Below are 18413 nucleotides of genomic sequence, written 5' to 3'. Positions count from 1 at the left end.
TGAATTGCAGAGGTCCTGCAAAAGAAGGGCCAACACTGCAAAAGCTGACTCTTTGCATTAATGTCATGTCATTGTCGATAAAAGCCTTTGAAATGTATGAAGTGCTTGTAATTATATGTCAGTACATAAAAGACATACTTAAAACCTAAAAGCAGTTTAGCATCAAACTTTGTGAAAATTGTGTCATTCTCAAAACTTTTGGCCATGACCGTACATTTAATGGCAGGCACAGACAGTGAGGAGGAAAGGAGACTGCAGAATACTCGTCTGTCGCCCCCTTCTGAGCGGCGGAAGGGGAACCACCCCCCCAACTGGCTCTATGCAAAAGAATGGAGATAGGGCAGTAAGAGTGATTCTGAGAGGTCATCTTGAAGAAGACCTAAGATCATCTGAGGATGAAGAGGATGAGAAAAAACCTCATAGGCTTTGTCCTATGAGAGTTAAAACACCTGACTGGCTTTATAAAGAACAGGGGGAAGGGCCCCCCTGGGAGGGTGAGGACTTCAGGACTGCAGGAGAAGAGCAGGCTGCTTCTGAGCAAGGGGGAGCAGGGATTTTCCCTCAGCTTGGGACCAGCAGAGGGACATTTAAATACAACGCCCGTATCTCTTAGAGCATGTAATGGCTTTGGACAAGAAAATGGCTTCTCCTTCAGAGGGGGACGGACGGTGGACGTTAGATGTTTTAACACAGGAGCACAGGGTGGAAGTTGGAGATTGGAGAGGAATGGCTGTTTGCCTGATGACAAGAGCTTTAAGAAGTAGAAGGAATGATCCAGACTATGTGGCCGATGAGGTTCCTTTTTTGGAGGCTAACACTGGGATTGGACAAACCATGGGAGAAAAAATATCCAAACAATGATTTAATAAAAAGTAATATTGAAATCTTCCAAAAATTTTGTGTGCATTAACTTTTTTAAACAGCATTTTATTTATAAACCTATTTTGTTCCACATAGGGTCTAAATAATTTTTGACGTAGCTGTTAAACATTTCTTACAATTTTTCGCCAGTACCAGCACAATAAATGATAATAATAAAAGACCAACACAGACTAACAGATGTAAAGATATAATAGTAAACAAAAACAAACCTTTAAGGCATTTTGAGCTTCAGTTAAAGTTGGATTTTTTTGTTCCAGTAATGTTTTCACTTTTTCCATTTCTGAATCCAAACCTCTGATTCTTCTGCCAAGCTTTTCTGCTCGGTTTGTTTGCTCCTGGAGCTGATGGACAAGAACACAAAAGAATTGGTATTCACTTAAAAAAAAAGCTTTAGTGGAGAACAAACATAAAATCAGAAGTTACGGTTAAGTAGATGCAACACAGGGTGCTGTATTTAGTGTTTTTGGTTTGCTGGTCTAATTGAATGTAATTGTTTCTAGACCGCTGATGGGCTGGCCTCCCACCCGGCGTCCACCCTGAGGTTGCGGCGATGGAACGCCTTGACCATAGGGCAAAGCAGACTGAACCTGATCATAGATGATGCTATTACCTTAAAGATAGCTCTGCATAAGTCATCTTTAATTCTGTGTACAAACATATTTTCTTAGTAAAAAGTAGGTCAAGTATACAAAAAGTTAGTGAAAAACAGGTTTAGAATGTGTGAGAAAGAACCTTTCTGCTACATACAAAGTTTTTGTCTTTGAAGATTGGAAAGTGTGCAGCTTATGTTCACCAGAGCTTGGAATGTGATTAGTAAAGGACATCTTGAAAAAAAAAACACTCACTGGTAGTTCAAAGTAAGACTGAAGTGTAAATTCTTCTTATTCTCCGGACACTTCTTAAAATCTAATCATCTATGAACCTATTTTTGTGTATTTAATCATCCAGTCTAACTTACCGTCTCCTCTGCTGTCTGGAAATACTGTTGAACCATTTTCATCTGCTTTTTAATGTGATCAGGAACATCTGCATACCGACTTTGTATACTGTCTGCGGTACTTGTCAGTTTTGTTTTCAGGGCACACAACTCTTCCTTCAGTTCCTGTCAGGAGCAGAAGCAAATGAGTAAAACAATTGCAATGTTGTAGAAAAAAAGGTTTTAAAGTCCCACTCTGATCTTTTTTAGATCCATATTCAAAGTGTTTCTATAGTGGTCTTTTAATTATGATTATGCTGTTATTTAGCAAAAATCAAAAACCTGTGTCGTTTTCTAGGACACCTACACAGAAATTGACCTCTGAGTTGTGGGCGGGACTGTTGGAGTTGAACAATCCGACCCCAGATTCCAGCTCAAACGAGAAAAACAAAGACGTTCATGGATCTATTTGTCTGCAAGTGGATGCATCCGAATGGAGCGGAGCAGGGAGCTTGAAACCCACCAAACACACTTTTTACGTCGCAAATACAATCATTTTCTAACACATTTTTCGTCTACTCCTGATACACAGTTTTTAGAACAAAAAGACACTCAGAAAATAAATTTCAAGCTTAATTTTCTTTAAATGTGTCCTCCATTATAAGAAAAATGCTACAAGAACACGTCAAAAACTCGATTTTCATCAGAGTGGCTCTTTAAGACCTTAAAAACAGCAGCAGACCTGTCTGTTGTTTGGATCTAAACAGACTTCAAGTGTTGGAAGGATTGTTAACAGATGCTTCTCCATGTCTCCCAACTCTTCTTGGAGATGTTGTCTCTCGGTCTCTTCCGCTTGGGCTGCAGCCACAACCAGCAGGTTTCTCTCTTGTAAGCTATGATGAAAACCCATTGTCTTAACCCCTTTAGTACAAACAAGTTCTCATTACATGCAATCAATCCAGTCAAACCTCTGAGTATTCTCTCGGATCTTGAACAGGGTTTTGCTGACAGGTCCTGGGCCAATAGCTTTCTGGGAAGCAAATAAGCTAAAGGCATGCTCCAGCTGATGTTCAAGAGAGGAAATGACCTGCTGCTCCTGTTCCAGGCCTGCTTGGTATATTTCAGCCTGAGCGAGAACCTCCTGGGGTTCTTCATGATCAAAGTTAACAGCTGGATCTTGAACTCCAGTTTGAAGGCAAGCCAAAAAGCTGCAACAGTGGTTCATCTAAAAAGAAAAGAAAAGGAAACATATTTCATGATTAGGTCATGCTGGTAAAACAGTTTCAGTACGACAATCCACAAAGTTCATTTGGAGGATCAACGACAAGGACGCACTAATCCTCGGCCTTTACTGATTGATTTTCAGTTATGGAAGATAGAACTCACATTTGTATTGATGTCCATCCATTCCTCTCTTCGCTGTTCTATGCGTGCAGCCAGGAGGCCAACATTTCGTCGCAGTGATATCCAGCGACTCCATAAGACTCGAAGCTTACCATCTTTTACGAACTTGCAACCTCGGATTGGAAATCCAGTGCTCAGTTCTTCGATCTTTCCAGCAAGGTTGCAAAGATCCTCCGTCAAATGCTTTACAAAGAAATGAAGCTCGTATTAATCAAAAACAAGTGTAGATGAGCTATAACAACTTGGAGAGTCTGCCCAAAAACTAAGTCTTTCAAAGTAAAATGATCTAAGATAAGGCCATAAATTAAACCCAAGTCACATACACCCATACCGGGGTTGACCCGTGGGTTTTGGAGTTATCTGGGCCGTGTAGTGTCATAGAGAGGTGTGTCTGCATCTTAAGGGGAATGCAGAAGTGTCTTGCAGTTCCCTAGCGGCTCGTATGGCCTCTTAAAGGGACATCAGACACTGTACAATTGCCCTGCATGTTGTAAGTGTATTGGGAAGTATATGTGAGGCTAATGTAAGTTGTACACCCTTATGAAGTACAAGTGATGGTGTCACACAACCTTGATATTTATTGTATGTCGCCTGCATGCCCCATAACAACAGACAACCCTTATCCACACATAAGGGCATTTGTTACTAGGCATCAAGTGGTGTTAAGACGGTACCTTCAACATCGAGATACTTAATCTGGATTAGCGATGATAGCGGGTGACTTGTCAGCATCAAACCCTTAGTAGTTTGGCCTTTATCTGATGAAGGATCACATGGGGCGATACACACTGTTGATGACTTACTGTACTATTCCTTATCAGTGTTTAGTGATTTGACTGTTTCTGTGATCCTCTGTGGGCTTTCTAATTAAGATATAGAATTGTGAATAAAGAGTACACAGATACTCTAATATTATTATAAAACTATTGACTTGGTTGTGTTTACCTTAACTTCTTCTTGTTGGGCGACACATTTCTCATATGACATCCCTTCTGTAGAACATTTTAACAGTCTGGCTTTGGCTCGTGACAGACTTTCACTCATGTCCTCGTGAAATGTAACTATGTAACTTTGCCGTTGTAGTTCAAACCTATAAGAACATAAGCGTTAATACAAAAGTCTTTAAAAAATTGTTTTGTCGGCTACTGACCCCTGTACCTGTCCAGCCTCTCCAATCTGAGCTGTGCCTGAGCCTCCAGGATGACCCTTCCCACCAGCAATTGGCTGACTATTTCAACATGGAGCTGCTCAAGATCTTGCCACAAAAGGCAGGGTTGCTGGGGCAGCCGCTCCATAAGTTGGCAAATATGAGCTTGGAATTCCTCTTCCAGTTCCTGTAATGCCTGCTGGGTCCGTTGATGTTCTTCCGTGCAATCTAAAAACCCTCCTGGGGCTGACAGGAATATTGCTTCAGCATTATGGAGGAAGGCCATTGCTCCCTGAGTAGCCCAATGGTAATCCTTTAAGGATTCCCTAGCCTGGGACAGACTCACCTGTTGGAGATAAGTTATGAGATGACACAAGGATGAAAGCTCCATAAAGAACAATGGCTGTGTAAAAAGCTCAACATTCGGTCTTACCATCCATGAGTGGCACTCTTTCATGGCTGCGTCTCTAATTAAAAACAGCTCTTTGTAGTTTTCCACATCAACTTTCTCCTTCTGAATCAGTCCTTCCAACATTCGTATCCCAGACTCCATATTTCTCCAAATCATCCAGAACTGCTGCAGTTCAGCATCTATGGCCTTATCCTCAGGAGTGACCGGTTGAATGCTCTCCAGTCCTTTTCTTGCACTTTGAAACAGTTTGATCAAGAAAGGGAGTTCTGAGTCAAGATCTAGACTCTCCAAAAGCTTGGATTCAAGGTGTTTGATATCTTCTGTCACAGATTCCTCCCAGGAGAGTAAAGTATCTAATGTGAGGCGAATTGCGTCCCTCTCTTTTAAAAGTTGCGAAGGTTCCAAATCTTTGGAGACTTCCTCAAGTTGATCAGCTGCTTCTTGACTCTGAGTCTTTATTAAAGGAAGTTTAACAAGTAAAGTCTGGCATTTTTTAAACCTTTCAGCCACACTCAAAGCTTCATTTTTGGTATGCTGAATTTGTTCCTTTGCAAAGTCTCTATATTCTTCCATTTGTCTCCGAAGATGTAGATATTTGCCTTGCTCAAAGGCACTAATGGTAAGAGCCTTGCACTTTTCCTGTAGTTCTCGAATCAAGTGCAGAATAGTCTTTCTCTGGACTTCTTGACAGTGTGGAAGTTTTTGAACTTGCCATTGATGTTCTATTAGCTCTTGGCTCACATGGGCTATCAGAGCCAACACACCGTCTGTGGGAGGAAACCTCTGTTGGTCTAATTCAGCAGAAATGTGCTCCAAGCTCAATCGAATGGCATCTAACTCTACATTTGAAGAATTCCACTCCTGAATCAGCTCTTCCAGCTCCCAAGTTATAGCTTCTTCATGAGCAAGCAGTCCCTCCAGCTCCATCCAAAGACCTGAAAGCCTGTTGACAAGGAAGCGGCTCTCTGCAGGTCCCAAACCAGCAGATATTTTTGCACAGCTTTCAGAAAGTGCCTCCATCAATGTCAGCTGTTTTTTTATCTCCACTATGGCTAACCTGTGGCTTTGTCGCTCACTCTTCAGCTTACCCATATCCTTTTCAGATACGCTCTCCACCTGGGTGAAAGACTGTCCTTGAGCTTGGGTTTCTGCTAGCCAAGAATCCAGGCTAGCAAACTGGAAAAGGAGTTTCTCTCTGTCTGTGAGATGTGTCTTCATGGTGTCAAGAGCATGATCCACCCCGCGACCAATGGCCAGATAAAGTTCTTCAACTGTCTTGACTGCTTCACTATAACTGGCTTCGCTTTTCAACGGTTTGAGTTCTTCTTGCACTTTGGAATGCTTGCGCAAAATGTCCATATGTAGTTTACTCATTTCCCCGATCTGAATACGAGCTTCCTCAGGAAAAAGAGCCAGGTTTTGACCAGCCGAGAGCCGGTTCTCCACCTGCTTTGCCCACAAGATCAAGTCTCTAAATTGCCGGTTGATCTCACTTGAAGGTCTGTTGCATCGGTTGAAGGAGGCAAACTTTGTCTTAGTGACTCCCAACAAGGAGCCTAACCTTTTGAGACTTTGTTCTATCTCTGTCTTCTCCTTCTTACCCAGAGGAAAGCTGACCAGGGCATCCGATCGGGACTGTAGCTTAAAACAAAGCTGATTATACAGTTTCAGGTCAGCAGTAAGACAGAGATATTCCAAAGGATTGTTGGCTTCACATTTTAGAAGACTTTCCAGTTTTGTCTGAAGTTCTTCTGCCTCTTGTAAAATGAGCAAAGACTGAGAGGTGGAGTTGGTCGCCTGTCGCAGATTTCTTTTGATATTTCCTTCCAGAAGCCTCCATTCTTCCTGGACATCTCCAAGCTGAGCGATCAGGGCGCCAGAACTATCGTCACTTAGGTGGACGGATAACTGACTACCCAGCTGAAGTAAAAGTGCCACTGTGGGTTTCTTCATCTCCATGGTTTGCAGCAGAGCACCAAGTCTTTCTACCTGAACCGCGCTGCTTTCTAGAGCATCTCTAGAAAAATCAAAATGTGAAATTCAGAAATGGAAATGGCTCTCAAGTCATTAAATGATGGCTACATTGAACCTACTCACAAGCTCATAGCTTCCTTCTCTGTGGCTAAAACCTGGAGGAACACCCTGGTGACCTTCATGTCCCGGTGAAACTGTCTGACCTGATCCAGTTGTGCTGCCTTCACCTCCACTGTGGCAGAAGCATCTACAAGTGCTGTACTCCACAGAACCTCAGCCTTTTCCATCACGTTGGAGCCAGGAACAAAAGGGGCGGAGATTCTCATTTCAACCATGTGATCCTGCACTTGACGTCTGTACTCCTGGAAAAGACAGATTCGAGGTTTTATCATTTTTATTTTTTTCTACTCGAGCAAATGTGCGTTTTGAGTTTTTCTATGCTTAGATCATCAATGATCTACTTCAGTGCTGCTCAAAAGCTTGGACATTTTTTCTGAATAATGTGACATACTGTCTTTGTTTTTGTTCAGAGAACAAAAGGTGGATTTTAAGAGTAATATGGAAATAAATCTATCATAAATGTTTCTAAGAATAGAGAAAAACAGCTTTTATTTCAAAGTATGATTGGAAAATAACTGAAACTTAGTTTTATCCACTATAAGAAAATTTCAAATTTTGCAAAACGTTTACAAAAATAAATTCAAATAAACATAATAGTCCAAATTCATAATAGCCGATTTATCAAAACTACATTTCATTACTTTGGCGGCTGCTTCTTGACAGAATCTACTAAAAAAAATCCCCTTAAACTTCTACTTTTTACAATAAACTTTTGCACACATACATGGACTTAAGTCAGTTTATAGATCTGTATTTTGCTCAATTAAAGCTGTCTTACTTTCAAAGCTTGGCTGTACCACAACCGGGCCAATAGGTGGAAAAAACTAGACTGGAAGTTGTAGAACACCAAAAAAAAGAAAAAAAGTTAAAAAATGGGAACCTCTTTTCCCCTATTTCTGGTGTAAAATAAAGTGTGACTAAGTTGCTAGTCATTCAAGTCACCCACTGGTTCATTTGGTAAAATGGCTTGCCGCCGATTTTTTTCATTTTTAAAGTGGCTTCAAATAGGAAGTCATTGACATTTTTTTCAGAATGTTAAGTTAGCAGCAATTGACATTATCAACTCATATGAAAAATGGTTCATTCTGTGTTTTAAATGTGAAGTTTGTTCATGGTGTCTCTGCATGTATTCGCTGCAGGTGTGCAGTCCGTACCTGAGCCTCCTCCAGTTGCTTCGTCATGGCGGTGAGACTGAGCTGGGCGGGCTGATACCGACAGGTCAGAACCTGTTGAACGGTTCGCACCAAAAGAGCGTCAGTCTGCTGGTGAGCGGGCTGCAGGCGCCAATTCGGATCAGTTTGTCGTGTTCCCTGTGAAAAATAGGACAGTTGAAGTTGGAATTGAAATATTAAGGATGTGCACTTCCTTTCAGGCTATGGCAAAGTTCTAATGGTTTACCCAAGACAAGCAAGAAAAGAAAAACATATTTGTATAGAATGTTTGTTATTGCAGACGCAAGGTCCATTTGCCACAATACACACAAAACAAATAAAAGACTTAGGAATAAAAATAATTATGCAGGTTTATTACATGCAGATGGGACTTTTTGTCCACATTCTAAAATCTTGTAGCTGCTTCAGTTGTTCTGTTTAAGTCGACCCACAAATGACTCTGCAGGAAATCTCAAACCCTTCCTGTTGATATCCAGTCCACAGAAGAATACACATACATCAGTCAAATACAACTCTTCTTATCTCTTCACTGTTCTGTGAAGAAACTATTTCCACCCTTTTAGGACATCTACACTGAAGATCACAACTCAAACTTAAACTTACTTTTAGCATTTCTGAAGCCTCAAAACTCCATTGTGAATTTTCTTTTACCTGTAATCCATCTTATACTCACCTTGATGATGTCGCTGCTTGCCACAGCGCTCTGGATCTCAGAGAAAAGGCTCTGCATGGTGGAGCTGGGTTCTGCCGATCCACCTGCTGCCTCCCCAGCAGCCAAACAGGCAGGTAAACCCAGAGCTGACCTGTCAGGGTCCATGCTCTCCTGGATCTGTGGAGTGGTGCCACATTTTAGCCTTTCTCCTTAATGTTTGTGCAGAGTTAATCGCACAACTTCCTGTCCTTTTTTTTTTTCCGCTAAACTGCTGTGAAAAAGGCAATAGGCGGCGCAGTGAGTCAGTGCAGTCAAGACAAGAATGTGCTTGAGAAGATTAAGCTCTGCCTCAAGGGGGAAAAACCTTATTCTGCTCTTATGTGAAGAGCCTGTCGCCCTTTTATTTTGAAAGAGTATCTGTAACTTAGTGACAAAGGACTAACCAAACAAAAAAAGTAACCTTCACAGGAAAAATTGTGTTCCAGCATGACAAAAGGGCGGTGTCTTTTTAAATATCCGTTTAACCACAGAGGTGTTTTGGGTGCAGCAGGGTGGTGTGGGTGGAGCAGAGAAAAAATTATAAAAGTACGTGGGAAGTCTCAGATTTACTGTAGCAGCAACAATATTTTTCTCATCTGATGTAATTGCAACAAATCTGTGATTCAAGTAAAAATGACTGCTGGGTAATTTAGTAAAGAATGGCAGCAAATTAGACACTGCCCACTCAACTCCTTATTTTCCTTGATATCATTTAAAGTAAAAAAAAATGTCCCTATGGCTCTATCCTCCTTAAACACCAGGATGTTGCTGCAAAGCTTTAAGGAAGGTCTTTGTGCTAAACCAAAAAGAAGCAGCAACCTATAAACCAAGTTTGTCTTTGGTTAAGTTTTTTTTATTGTTTTCATTTATTTTTGAGTATTTTTTGACACTTTTTTACTTAATTATTTTAAAGTTCATTTATCTGTTTACCTATTTATTCTTTATTAGATTTTAGTCTTTTATTTCTTTATTTTTTTGGTCACTTTAGTTTATTTAGTTGTGAACACACAGCATGGCTTCTGTCAGTCCTTCCAGCATTAGTCGTCTGTTTTTTGTGTGCAGAAGTCGTAACAAATAAATCCATATCCAGGCTTCTTGTTCTGTCTTCTCATGAGCTAAAATAACCACATGTTGTTTTCTTTCATGTACAACGGTGCAGCAGAAGAGGCTAAGAACTGGAGACAAAGTGCAGAAAGAGCTTTCACGTATGCAGATGATGCACCAATCACAATGGAGGTCACATCCATACGATGGAACTGAGGAAAGACATTCTTATACCCATGTATACATTTACAAACAGTGCTGAAGTTTACAAACTCTACAATCAGTCAGTCTTTTTGAACTCTTTTTCCAACATTATTTTTGCCACAAGAATCTGGTTGGAAGGTTTGTCCCGGTCACTTCCTGCCATTTTAGCAGAGGACTTAACATGGCAACATCCAGAAAAGAGGGAGACTGAGGTTGAAGACAATGAACTGCTTTCATGAGGTCCAGATTGCTTTTGGAAAGTCTTGTCTACTATACTACTGAAGCACAGCACAGGTCAACAGAACGAGCCTGCAGCAGGACATTTGCAGACTTTAAGGAACCCAAAGCTTTTAGAAGAAATGATGCCTCCTCAACATCATCAGTGACCCTGATGCCTCTGTGCAGATGTCACCAGCAGCAGCTCTGACCTCTGACCTCTGACAGGATATTCATTATAGCATCCTAATTCTCCACATCATGATGGCTTGTCCACCTGATCTCCAGCAGTCGTTTTAGGGCGGGAACATCATAGTTCTGTGACACATAATGACGATGAAAAAATGAGGGCAGAGATCCTGATAGATCAGAAAAGGTTTTTGCACACGGCTCTGCTTGCTCTGCATGGACCACTGCCAAATGCAGCTGGTGGTTCTAGCAGGGGATGTAAGGTTTATCCTTCCCTTCCTACTTTTGCAGTAAGGCCTGAACACCACCCTTCACCCCACTCATCACAGAAGCTCCATCATAGACTGACTGACAATTTCAGCCGCACTTTAATCTAAGCAGAAAGATGCTCAAGAATTTGGGTGGTAAAAAACTCTGACCAACCAGGTGTTCCTCTGAATACCTTTACAGACAAATCTCATCATGACTGACAGGCTCTCCACATTGCATCTGTCTCTGGTTCCATCACTTTTGATGGAACAGCAGAATCTGCTTTATCATAAATATCCTTGATTTTATTTAATTCCCAAAAGCCAAGTTCCATGACCGGGGTTTGGGCAGCTGAGACACCCGACCTCGATTGCCACCCAAACCACATTCCACCGGCCCCTTTTGAGTTCTGCTACGGGTGGTGGACCCATGGGAGAGCGGTCCCACGTTGGTCCTTCGGGCTGTGCCCGACCGAGGCCCGTGGGAAGAGCCTCGGTCACCAGGCGCTCGCCTGCGAGCCCCAACCCCGGGCCTGGCTCCAGAGTAGGGTCCCTGTGGTGCCAATCCGGGCGACCTTATCGGGTCCTTCCTTCTTCCTTTCATCAGGGGTTCTGACCCGCTCCTTGTCTGGCTTGTCACCCAGGACTTGTCTGCCATGGGAGACCCTACAAGGGGCTTAAGCCCCAGACAGCTTAGCTCCTGGGATCACTCGAGCTCTCAAACTCCCCCACCACGTTAAGGTGGCGGTTAATGGGGGAGCTTCTCCTCCACATCGAAAGGAGCCAGTTGAGGTGGGTCGGGCATCTAGATCGGATGCCTCCTGGACACCTCCCTGGAGAGGTTTTCCGGGCATGTCCCACTGGGCGGAGGCCCTGGGAAAGACCAAGGACACGCTGGAGAGACTACATCTCTCGGCTGGCCTGGGAACGCCTCAGGGTCCCCCCAGAGGAGCTGGAGGAAGTGGCTGGGGCGAGGGAAGTCTGGGCATCTCTGCTTAGACTGCTGCCCTCGCGACCCTGGATAAGCGGAGGAAGATGGATGGATTTATTTAATTCCATTTTGGCCGATTTTTCAATATTTTGGATGTTGTGAGAAGTGTATTTTGCAGTGTGTGTTTGTGTATTTTGTTAAACTTGGGGTCCTTTGTCAGTGTGTAATCAGTCATTATTAAGAAAAGTCCTGCAGAGAAATCATGCATTTCAGATGAGGTTTTTGCATTTTTATGTGGCATTGACAGGATTTATGCTTTTTGAGTCCATTGACTTTTTTCTAGTGCAGATTATTAGATCTTTGTTTTGTGAAAACCAAATCCCTGCCATTGCTCCTCCAAATTTACAACACAGGAACCGTAAGCATTCATCAAGCTTTGTTGAATATTCCAGCCATGGTCTTCCTCGATACCAGCCAGGGCAGAATGAGCGTCCGTTCTCACTAAAGTTACGCTTGGGGGAAAACCAGAGCAGTGTGTTGTGATGGTGCTGAAGTGTTCATGCCTAAATCTACATCAGCGTTCACCGCAGGCATGGGGGGCAACTCGGACAGGAGGGACCGTGCTTGGGACACTAGACAAACTAGATGTACCGGGCTGAATACGGGGATTCAAGTTTGCAGAACCGCCTGACCAGCCGGTCTCTGCTGCCGCCGCTAAAGCCCCAACACTGGCAGCGTCGCTCCCACTGCTAGCACTAGCTTTAGCAACCAGAAACCTGCACATAGTGAACTCATTTACTCCAAACCAGAATAAAGAGAGCGATAGATAGACAGGAATGAGTTGAAATAATAATTGATCACAGCGATTAACAGCAGACAAAAACGCCGCACAGCAGCTGTGTCTGCTGGGACTGTGAGCGACCATGTGAGACGGAGAGCGGGAGTAAAGCGAGAGGCCACGCCCTCCCTGTCATCTACCAATCAGCACTAGCAGCTACTTTGAATGGGAGCCAGAGAAAGGATAGAGCACTCCGTCTTTCTCTAAATAATTTTGAAATTTGGACTGCTTGCATGGCGTTACATTTGGGGGGGCAGTCCTGGCATTTGGGGGGGCACCTCATACACATACACACGTTAAACATTGTTATGGTGAAACGTAGTACTTTAGTGAGGGTCACTTAGTCGAAGCATCGACGTCCGTGGGAACTCTGCAGCAAGTAGGAGGAACTCTGCCTACTTGCTGGCAAGCAGAAGGATTCACAGTTTAGATCCAGATGCCAGCTCAGACGATGAAAACAAAGACGTACATGGATCTATTTGTCTGACAGTGGATGCTGGGACTTCAATGGTTTATTGATGTTACTACACAAAAGAATGTAGAATATTTCAATGGTAGCTCTGATTTTAATTGAAATTATGAAGTATTTTTTGTGATTTGTGTGTCCCTCAGTCTTGTCGTCTCTTCACTACATACTGTAAACCTTTTGATTTTCCATTCTAAACTCATTTAATCTAATTCTTCATGATGTGGTTTTTCTATAACACTGGTTAGTTTTGCTGCTTTACTTTTATGCTTTAAACAAAAACTACAGTTCATTTAGCACACATGAAGGCAGCAGCACCATCCACTAAAGTGTTTTTCCTGGATGACCAATGCTTGCCTAACTGGAAGTAGTAATAAGAACTTGTGACCAGTGTGAATATTGACATTCCAAATGGAAAAAGGGTTAAAGAAAAGTTCCAGCTACATTTTGTGTAAAAATACATTTTTAAAATGTCAGAAAAATAAATTATTTCTCTCACATTGACTAAACTGAAGGAGCTTGAATGACTGCCCTTTTTGGTAGGTTTTTTTGTAAATGTCAAATAAATTGAAGAAAGCAGAAGAAAAATAGAATTTTCTGGGACTTAGCAACAGTTTTCGTTGCATTTTTTTAGAATCGTTGCTGCATATTGAAAATATGAAACTTTGCATAAGGAGTACTTAATGCCAGAGGCTAAATTTACACAGATTTATATCAATACAAGGATGTTTTTGCTTTTGTTTCACATCAGAGTAAAACATTGATATTATGTAATGTCAAGTCTAATAATCACACAATTTATCATTAACTATTGTGTAAAGAGACCAAACTGAGGCAGCTTCTTAGCAAAAAGTAAAAGTGACTGTGGAAATGGTAGGAATCTAAACCTTTAACAACCGTCACCCCTGGACAGCCATCGGACTGTGTTGTGTAGCAGTAGATCCAACAATCAATGTTTCAATGAAGTTCTTGTTTCAGAAAGGGCAAAAATCAGTTTTCAAATATCTATCCATCTTCTGAAGCCACCAATTCCCTCCTGGGGGTCACAAGGTTGCTGGAGCCTATCCCAAACACTGTTGGGCAAAGGCAGAATTCATCCTTGATAGGTCACCATTCCATCGCAGGGCCACACACTCACACAGTTACAGGTAGCTACAATTCAGATTCATCAATGAACGTAAGAATCATGTTTAGGATGATGTTAGGAAACAGGAGTGCCTGGAGAAAACCCACACAGACACTCCACACAGAAAGAAACTGGCCAGGATTTAACCTGTCCTGTCCAACAGATGAGCAGACAGGTGAGAGCTGAAGGCCTCTTGTGTTGGACATATTTTACTTTTACAATAGGGGTTATGAATCTTCTGACAAACCAGGTGTATATTTGAATAAACCCCTTTTGTAATTTATACTAAACTTTATTTATATAAATTAGACGTGTAACAGTTTTTTCTTGGACCCGACGGAAAAGAAAAGGTGGGAGGAAGAGAGAGGAATATTTGAGGGGGGTGGGAGGGTGATTATAGAAGGGGGGGTGAAATCATATAGGAATCACAAAGCAAGTTGCTGGATGTTTATAATAATTACGGTCAGGTTTAGATCAAATGGGCGGGGCCTGTCCACACACACACTCAAACGTTACAAACATACCTGATGGCTGCAAAAATTTTCACATACAAACAGGTAAACATGGACATAAAACAACTACCGTTCACACACGCATTCTTATGCACTAACACATGTGAAACATTTCATTCAGTCACCCAAAATTGTGCAAAGGTGAGCTAGCACCCATTTATTTCTGTGGTAAAGTTATAGTGTTTTTGATTGTAGTCAATGGAGACTGCTTTGATGTTTGAACAAATCTCCCAGAGGTGGTTTAGTGAACTGACCTGGCTCCTCCGTTAACACTGGAGCGTGACATTCCTTTGACTACGGTAACTCTTCAACCGTTTATGCAATGAGTGTATTCTAGTGGATCCTGTCGTGGAGAAAAGCAGCTTTGAACTTTTCTGGAACACGTTACTAACATACTACTAACATAATACTAATGTAATACTAACGTCACTAACGTAATGTGTTGCACATTCTTCGTATCAGAATCAGCTGATTTCCGGTCGATCATTTGAATAGTCAAAGTGTTATGGTAGTTCAAAGACTGTTATCTCCAGTGCTTCTTCTTGCTTGCACTACACTTCAAATCATCTAGAAGTTGGAGTTTTCCTCTGGATGCTGTTTTTATAAAACAGTAATCAAATCTAATCACCTATTAGTAATCAATCAAACATTTTAAATACCTGTACCTGCCGTTGTCTAAGTCTAAACTTTAAATTTGTTGGCTTTGCTGTCACACATCCTCTAAAGGTGTCGCAGTTTCCTTGTTGTGATCTATTTTTGACCAAAATTCTTTTAATGAGGTTAAATAGTGAAAAACTGTTTTAACGAGTCCTCGGGTGAGTGTGGCTGAGTGTGTTGTATTTCTTTTGAGATTTCAGAGAGTTTATGGGCTGTAATTGAATAAAAATGAAATAGTTGAGATGAGTCCAGTGTGGTCAGAATGAACTCTACCTGCTTTGGCGTTCCAGTTGGCGTGGTTTTCCTTCCTTCAGTTTGCAGACAGACGTTGTTCTCAGCTGCCACGTCCTCTGTCACTTCTTTGAAATCCTCACCCGTGCAGGTGGACTCACAGCTCTCCAGCGTTTCTGGATCTAAAAACTTCACACCAGCAGGAGGATTTGGAGAAGATCTTTTCTGGGTAGCTTGAGTCTGTCCAGAACCAAGAGAAACAGTTGAGAATGTCGGCTTCACCCTACAGAACCTGGAGTTTGCAGCTTCTGGGAGCTCAGCGTTCCGTCTGATGTCCTCTGAGCTGCTCTCATAGATGTTTGCCGTTTGCTGCAGGTCCAAAACTATAGTGAGCACTTTTCTTGATCTCCTGAGGTCCTCACAGCGGCTTGATCCTTGAGCTTGTGGTTCCTCTTGTCCAGTTGAACTCCAGACCTCTAGGTCTGCTGCAGCTGCACAGACTCCAAACTTTCTCTCAGGATCTACTTCCATGTCTCCTCTTTGGGGAAGCTGATAGTTGGAGGCTTGAGGGAGTTCCTCCGTCACTCGGCTTTGATCTTCCGCAGATGTAACTGATAAGCAGGCAGCAGAACCGCCTTCCTTAGCGCCGTCGCCTTCACCGACCTGTGGATTCTGTAAAACCATCAGAGCAATCAGAGAAATGTGAAATTTGAATCTCGAAGATGGAATTCAGCAGCTGAAAAACTCTCACCAAGCATGTGGGCAGAGTTTCCAGTCCTTGGTTCTCTCTTGAACCTCTTCTCTCCAGACTAGACGCCTCTTCTTCCTGCAGACAGCGGAGGGGAAAGCTGTGCCCAACCAGAACTCTCTGAAGGGATGGCCGAGGGAGCAAACCTTCATCCTGATCCACCTGCGTGAGCAGAAACAGGTAGACAGCTGCAAAAATGAAGGTGGATTTTTACTAAATCTAAACCTAATCTACAACAGATTAATCTGAATTGGCCTCATCTGTCCTCACAGGGAAGAGAGAACCCTTTAAAAAATAAATAGTATAAATAAACAAAAGATATATTGGTATGAATTCAGTTTTCAAATGATCATTGTGTTACTATAATGAAAAAGCAGCAATGTTTCCATTTTAAACTTTTTTGAGCTTCTTTCTCACCAATTTCAGCAAAAGAACAAAGATGTCTTGAAATAAAGTGTCAAATGATCAAAATGGTGTTTTAAACATGTTGTGGTATTTTGCTCATGATTAAGGACATGCATAAAGACAATTAAGATAAAATTGCTAAGTATGTCTTTATAGAAATAGGTGTAAATCAGGACCAGTGAAAAATGTAGCATGACAAAAATGAATTGCTTGTTGACTGTCATCAGACAGCAATTGTGTAAAAAGTTGGTTTTTACATTTTCTTATAGTTTGATCTCAGTGCTTACATTGTTCCAGACTTTATTACTCTGACACACAAACATTTGTGGTTCTTTGTCGTATTTTTAGTGTAAACTAATATGACAGAATTCTTTCTTTACTTGCAAAATCAAGACTTTTGTTAGAGTTTCATTCCAAAACTTTTTTAAACATTTGATTAACTTATTTAATTATTAATTAACTTTATTTTTCATGCATTTTTGAATTTCAGCAAACACATTCCCCCCCCCCCAGTATATAAGGAAGGAGGGAGTTTAACCCAAACGGGTGCTACTACAAAAAGAACTGGTTTAAAATTGAATTTTTGAAAGATAGTTATTTTGCTCTGGGCTGTGTAACAATTGGGAAAATGCTAGCGAGGCTTATTTGTCAGACTGTGTTTTTGTGTTGCCAACAAGGAGTTAGGTATGTCTATCTATGCTAATGTAGCTAATGTGTAGCATACACCAACAAGTTCTAGACTTACTCTGAACTCTGTTAATAAAGTCTGACTGACTGATGGACTTATCTCTGACTCTTTTGTCTCGAATGATGCGCCTTATCTTTGACATAGGTTCAAAAATCCACCATTCATTGATGGCGCGCCCTATAACCTGGCGTGTCCTATAGTGGGGAAAATACGCTACTTAAAACTGTTGAGAGATTCCACAGAAATGTCCCCTTAGAGGAAGTCTGGTTGGTTTTGTGAAAGGATCAAATGAGTTTAACCTGAAAAGAGGTGGCTTCTGTTCTGCTCCATCCACCAAGGCCACTGCTTAATTCTCCAAACGTCCTTGCTGTGTTTTTGTGAAACTCCAGTTTCTTTTGAAAGGCAACCATCCTGAAAGTGAAGAAAAGCAAAGGAAAGACCAATTATTTCAGTAAAATGTTTGCAAAAAATCCAATAAAGGAAGATTTTTCCCTATTTGATGTTTTATTTTATCTTTAAACATGTGTAAAGCCTATTTATTTGGTGTAAACTTCACAGACTCCTGCAGAGATGGAGCAGAGTCTTCTAAACTGTTATCTGCTCAGCAGGTCCGGCTCTGCTGTCCAACCATACTTGAGCACCAAAAAACGCTCGCTGGGTGGGCCTCAAGCTTCCTGCTCCGCTCTATTCCGATCCATCCACTTGCAGACAAATAGATCCATCTTTGATCCATCTTTGAATCCCTCATCTGAGCTGGAATCTGGATATAAACTATACGGCTGGATAGCTCTGATGTTGCTCACTATTTTTGTTGCACTATCAATGTTAGATTGATTTGTGAGGGGCTGTAAGCTAGCAGGAGAGCTTGTAAGTAGATGGGTGATGGGAGTTGGGGGTGGGTTCCCACGATCATAACTCAGAAGTGAATTTCTAATGAACTCCTGCTGCTCTGCAGAAACTATGTCCTAGAAAATGACAGACACTGAAAAAACAATTTAATACTCTCAAACTTTTCCAGGTTTTTTTTTTTTGTTATTTGTTTTTTCATTCTCCCAGAACAGCTTTGTGTAAATAATCAAAACTATTTAGAAAATGGCACATTTTCCAGATATTTGAACACATGGGGGCATGAAGATCTCTTGGAGCTGCAGGGAACATAAGACTGCTTCTGGAGCCTCACTCAGGTGTGAAC

At 41.7% G+C, this 18413-nt stretch overlaps 1 protein-coding gene across 1 annotated transcript in view; it reads right to left on the bottom strand.

Annotated features, from left to right (window-relative positions):
- The window catches only part of LOC101155484 (nesprin-2-like), a 33352-nt gene that overhangs the window by 4416 nt on the left and 10523 nt on the right, over positions 1-18413 (bottom strand). The window contains exons 13-26 of the mRNA XM_023953313.1: positions 17521-17632; positions 16132-16290; positions 15423-16052; positions 8701-8856; positions 8010-8165; positions 6859-7097; positions 4783-6778; positions 4361-4695; positions 4148-4292; positions 3185-3385; positions 2767-3023; positions 2541-2691; positions 1841-1984; positions 1092-1223 (exon numbers count right to left, since the gene is read on the bottom strand). Of these exons, the coding sequence (XP_023809081.1) occupies positions 1092-1223; positions 1841-1984; positions 2541-2691; positions 2767-3023; positions 3185-3385; positions 4148-4292; positions 4361-4695; positions 4783-6778; positions 6859-7097; positions 8010-8165; positions 8701-8856; positions 15423-16052; positions 16132-16290; positions 17521-17632 (4813 nt within the window). The remainder of the gene's footprint in view (positions 1-1091; positions 1224-1840; positions 1985-2540; positions 2692-2766; positions 3024-3184; positions 3386-4147; positions 4293-4360; positions 4696-4782; positions 6779-6858; positions 7098-8009; positions 8166-8700; positions 8857-15422; positions 16053-16131; positions 16291-17520; positions 17633-18413) is intronic.

The sequence above is a fragment of the Oryzias latipes genome, chromosome 24, assembly GCF_002234675.1.
Source record: "Oryzias latipes chromosome 24, ASM223467v1".
Classification (NCBI taxonomy): domain Eukaryota; kingdom Metazoa; phylum Chordata; class Actinopteri; order Beloniformes; family Adrianichthyidae; genus Oryzias; species Oryzias latipes.
Note: the sequence above shows the minus strand (reverse complement) of the source record. Positions and strands in the feature narration are given on the sequence as shown.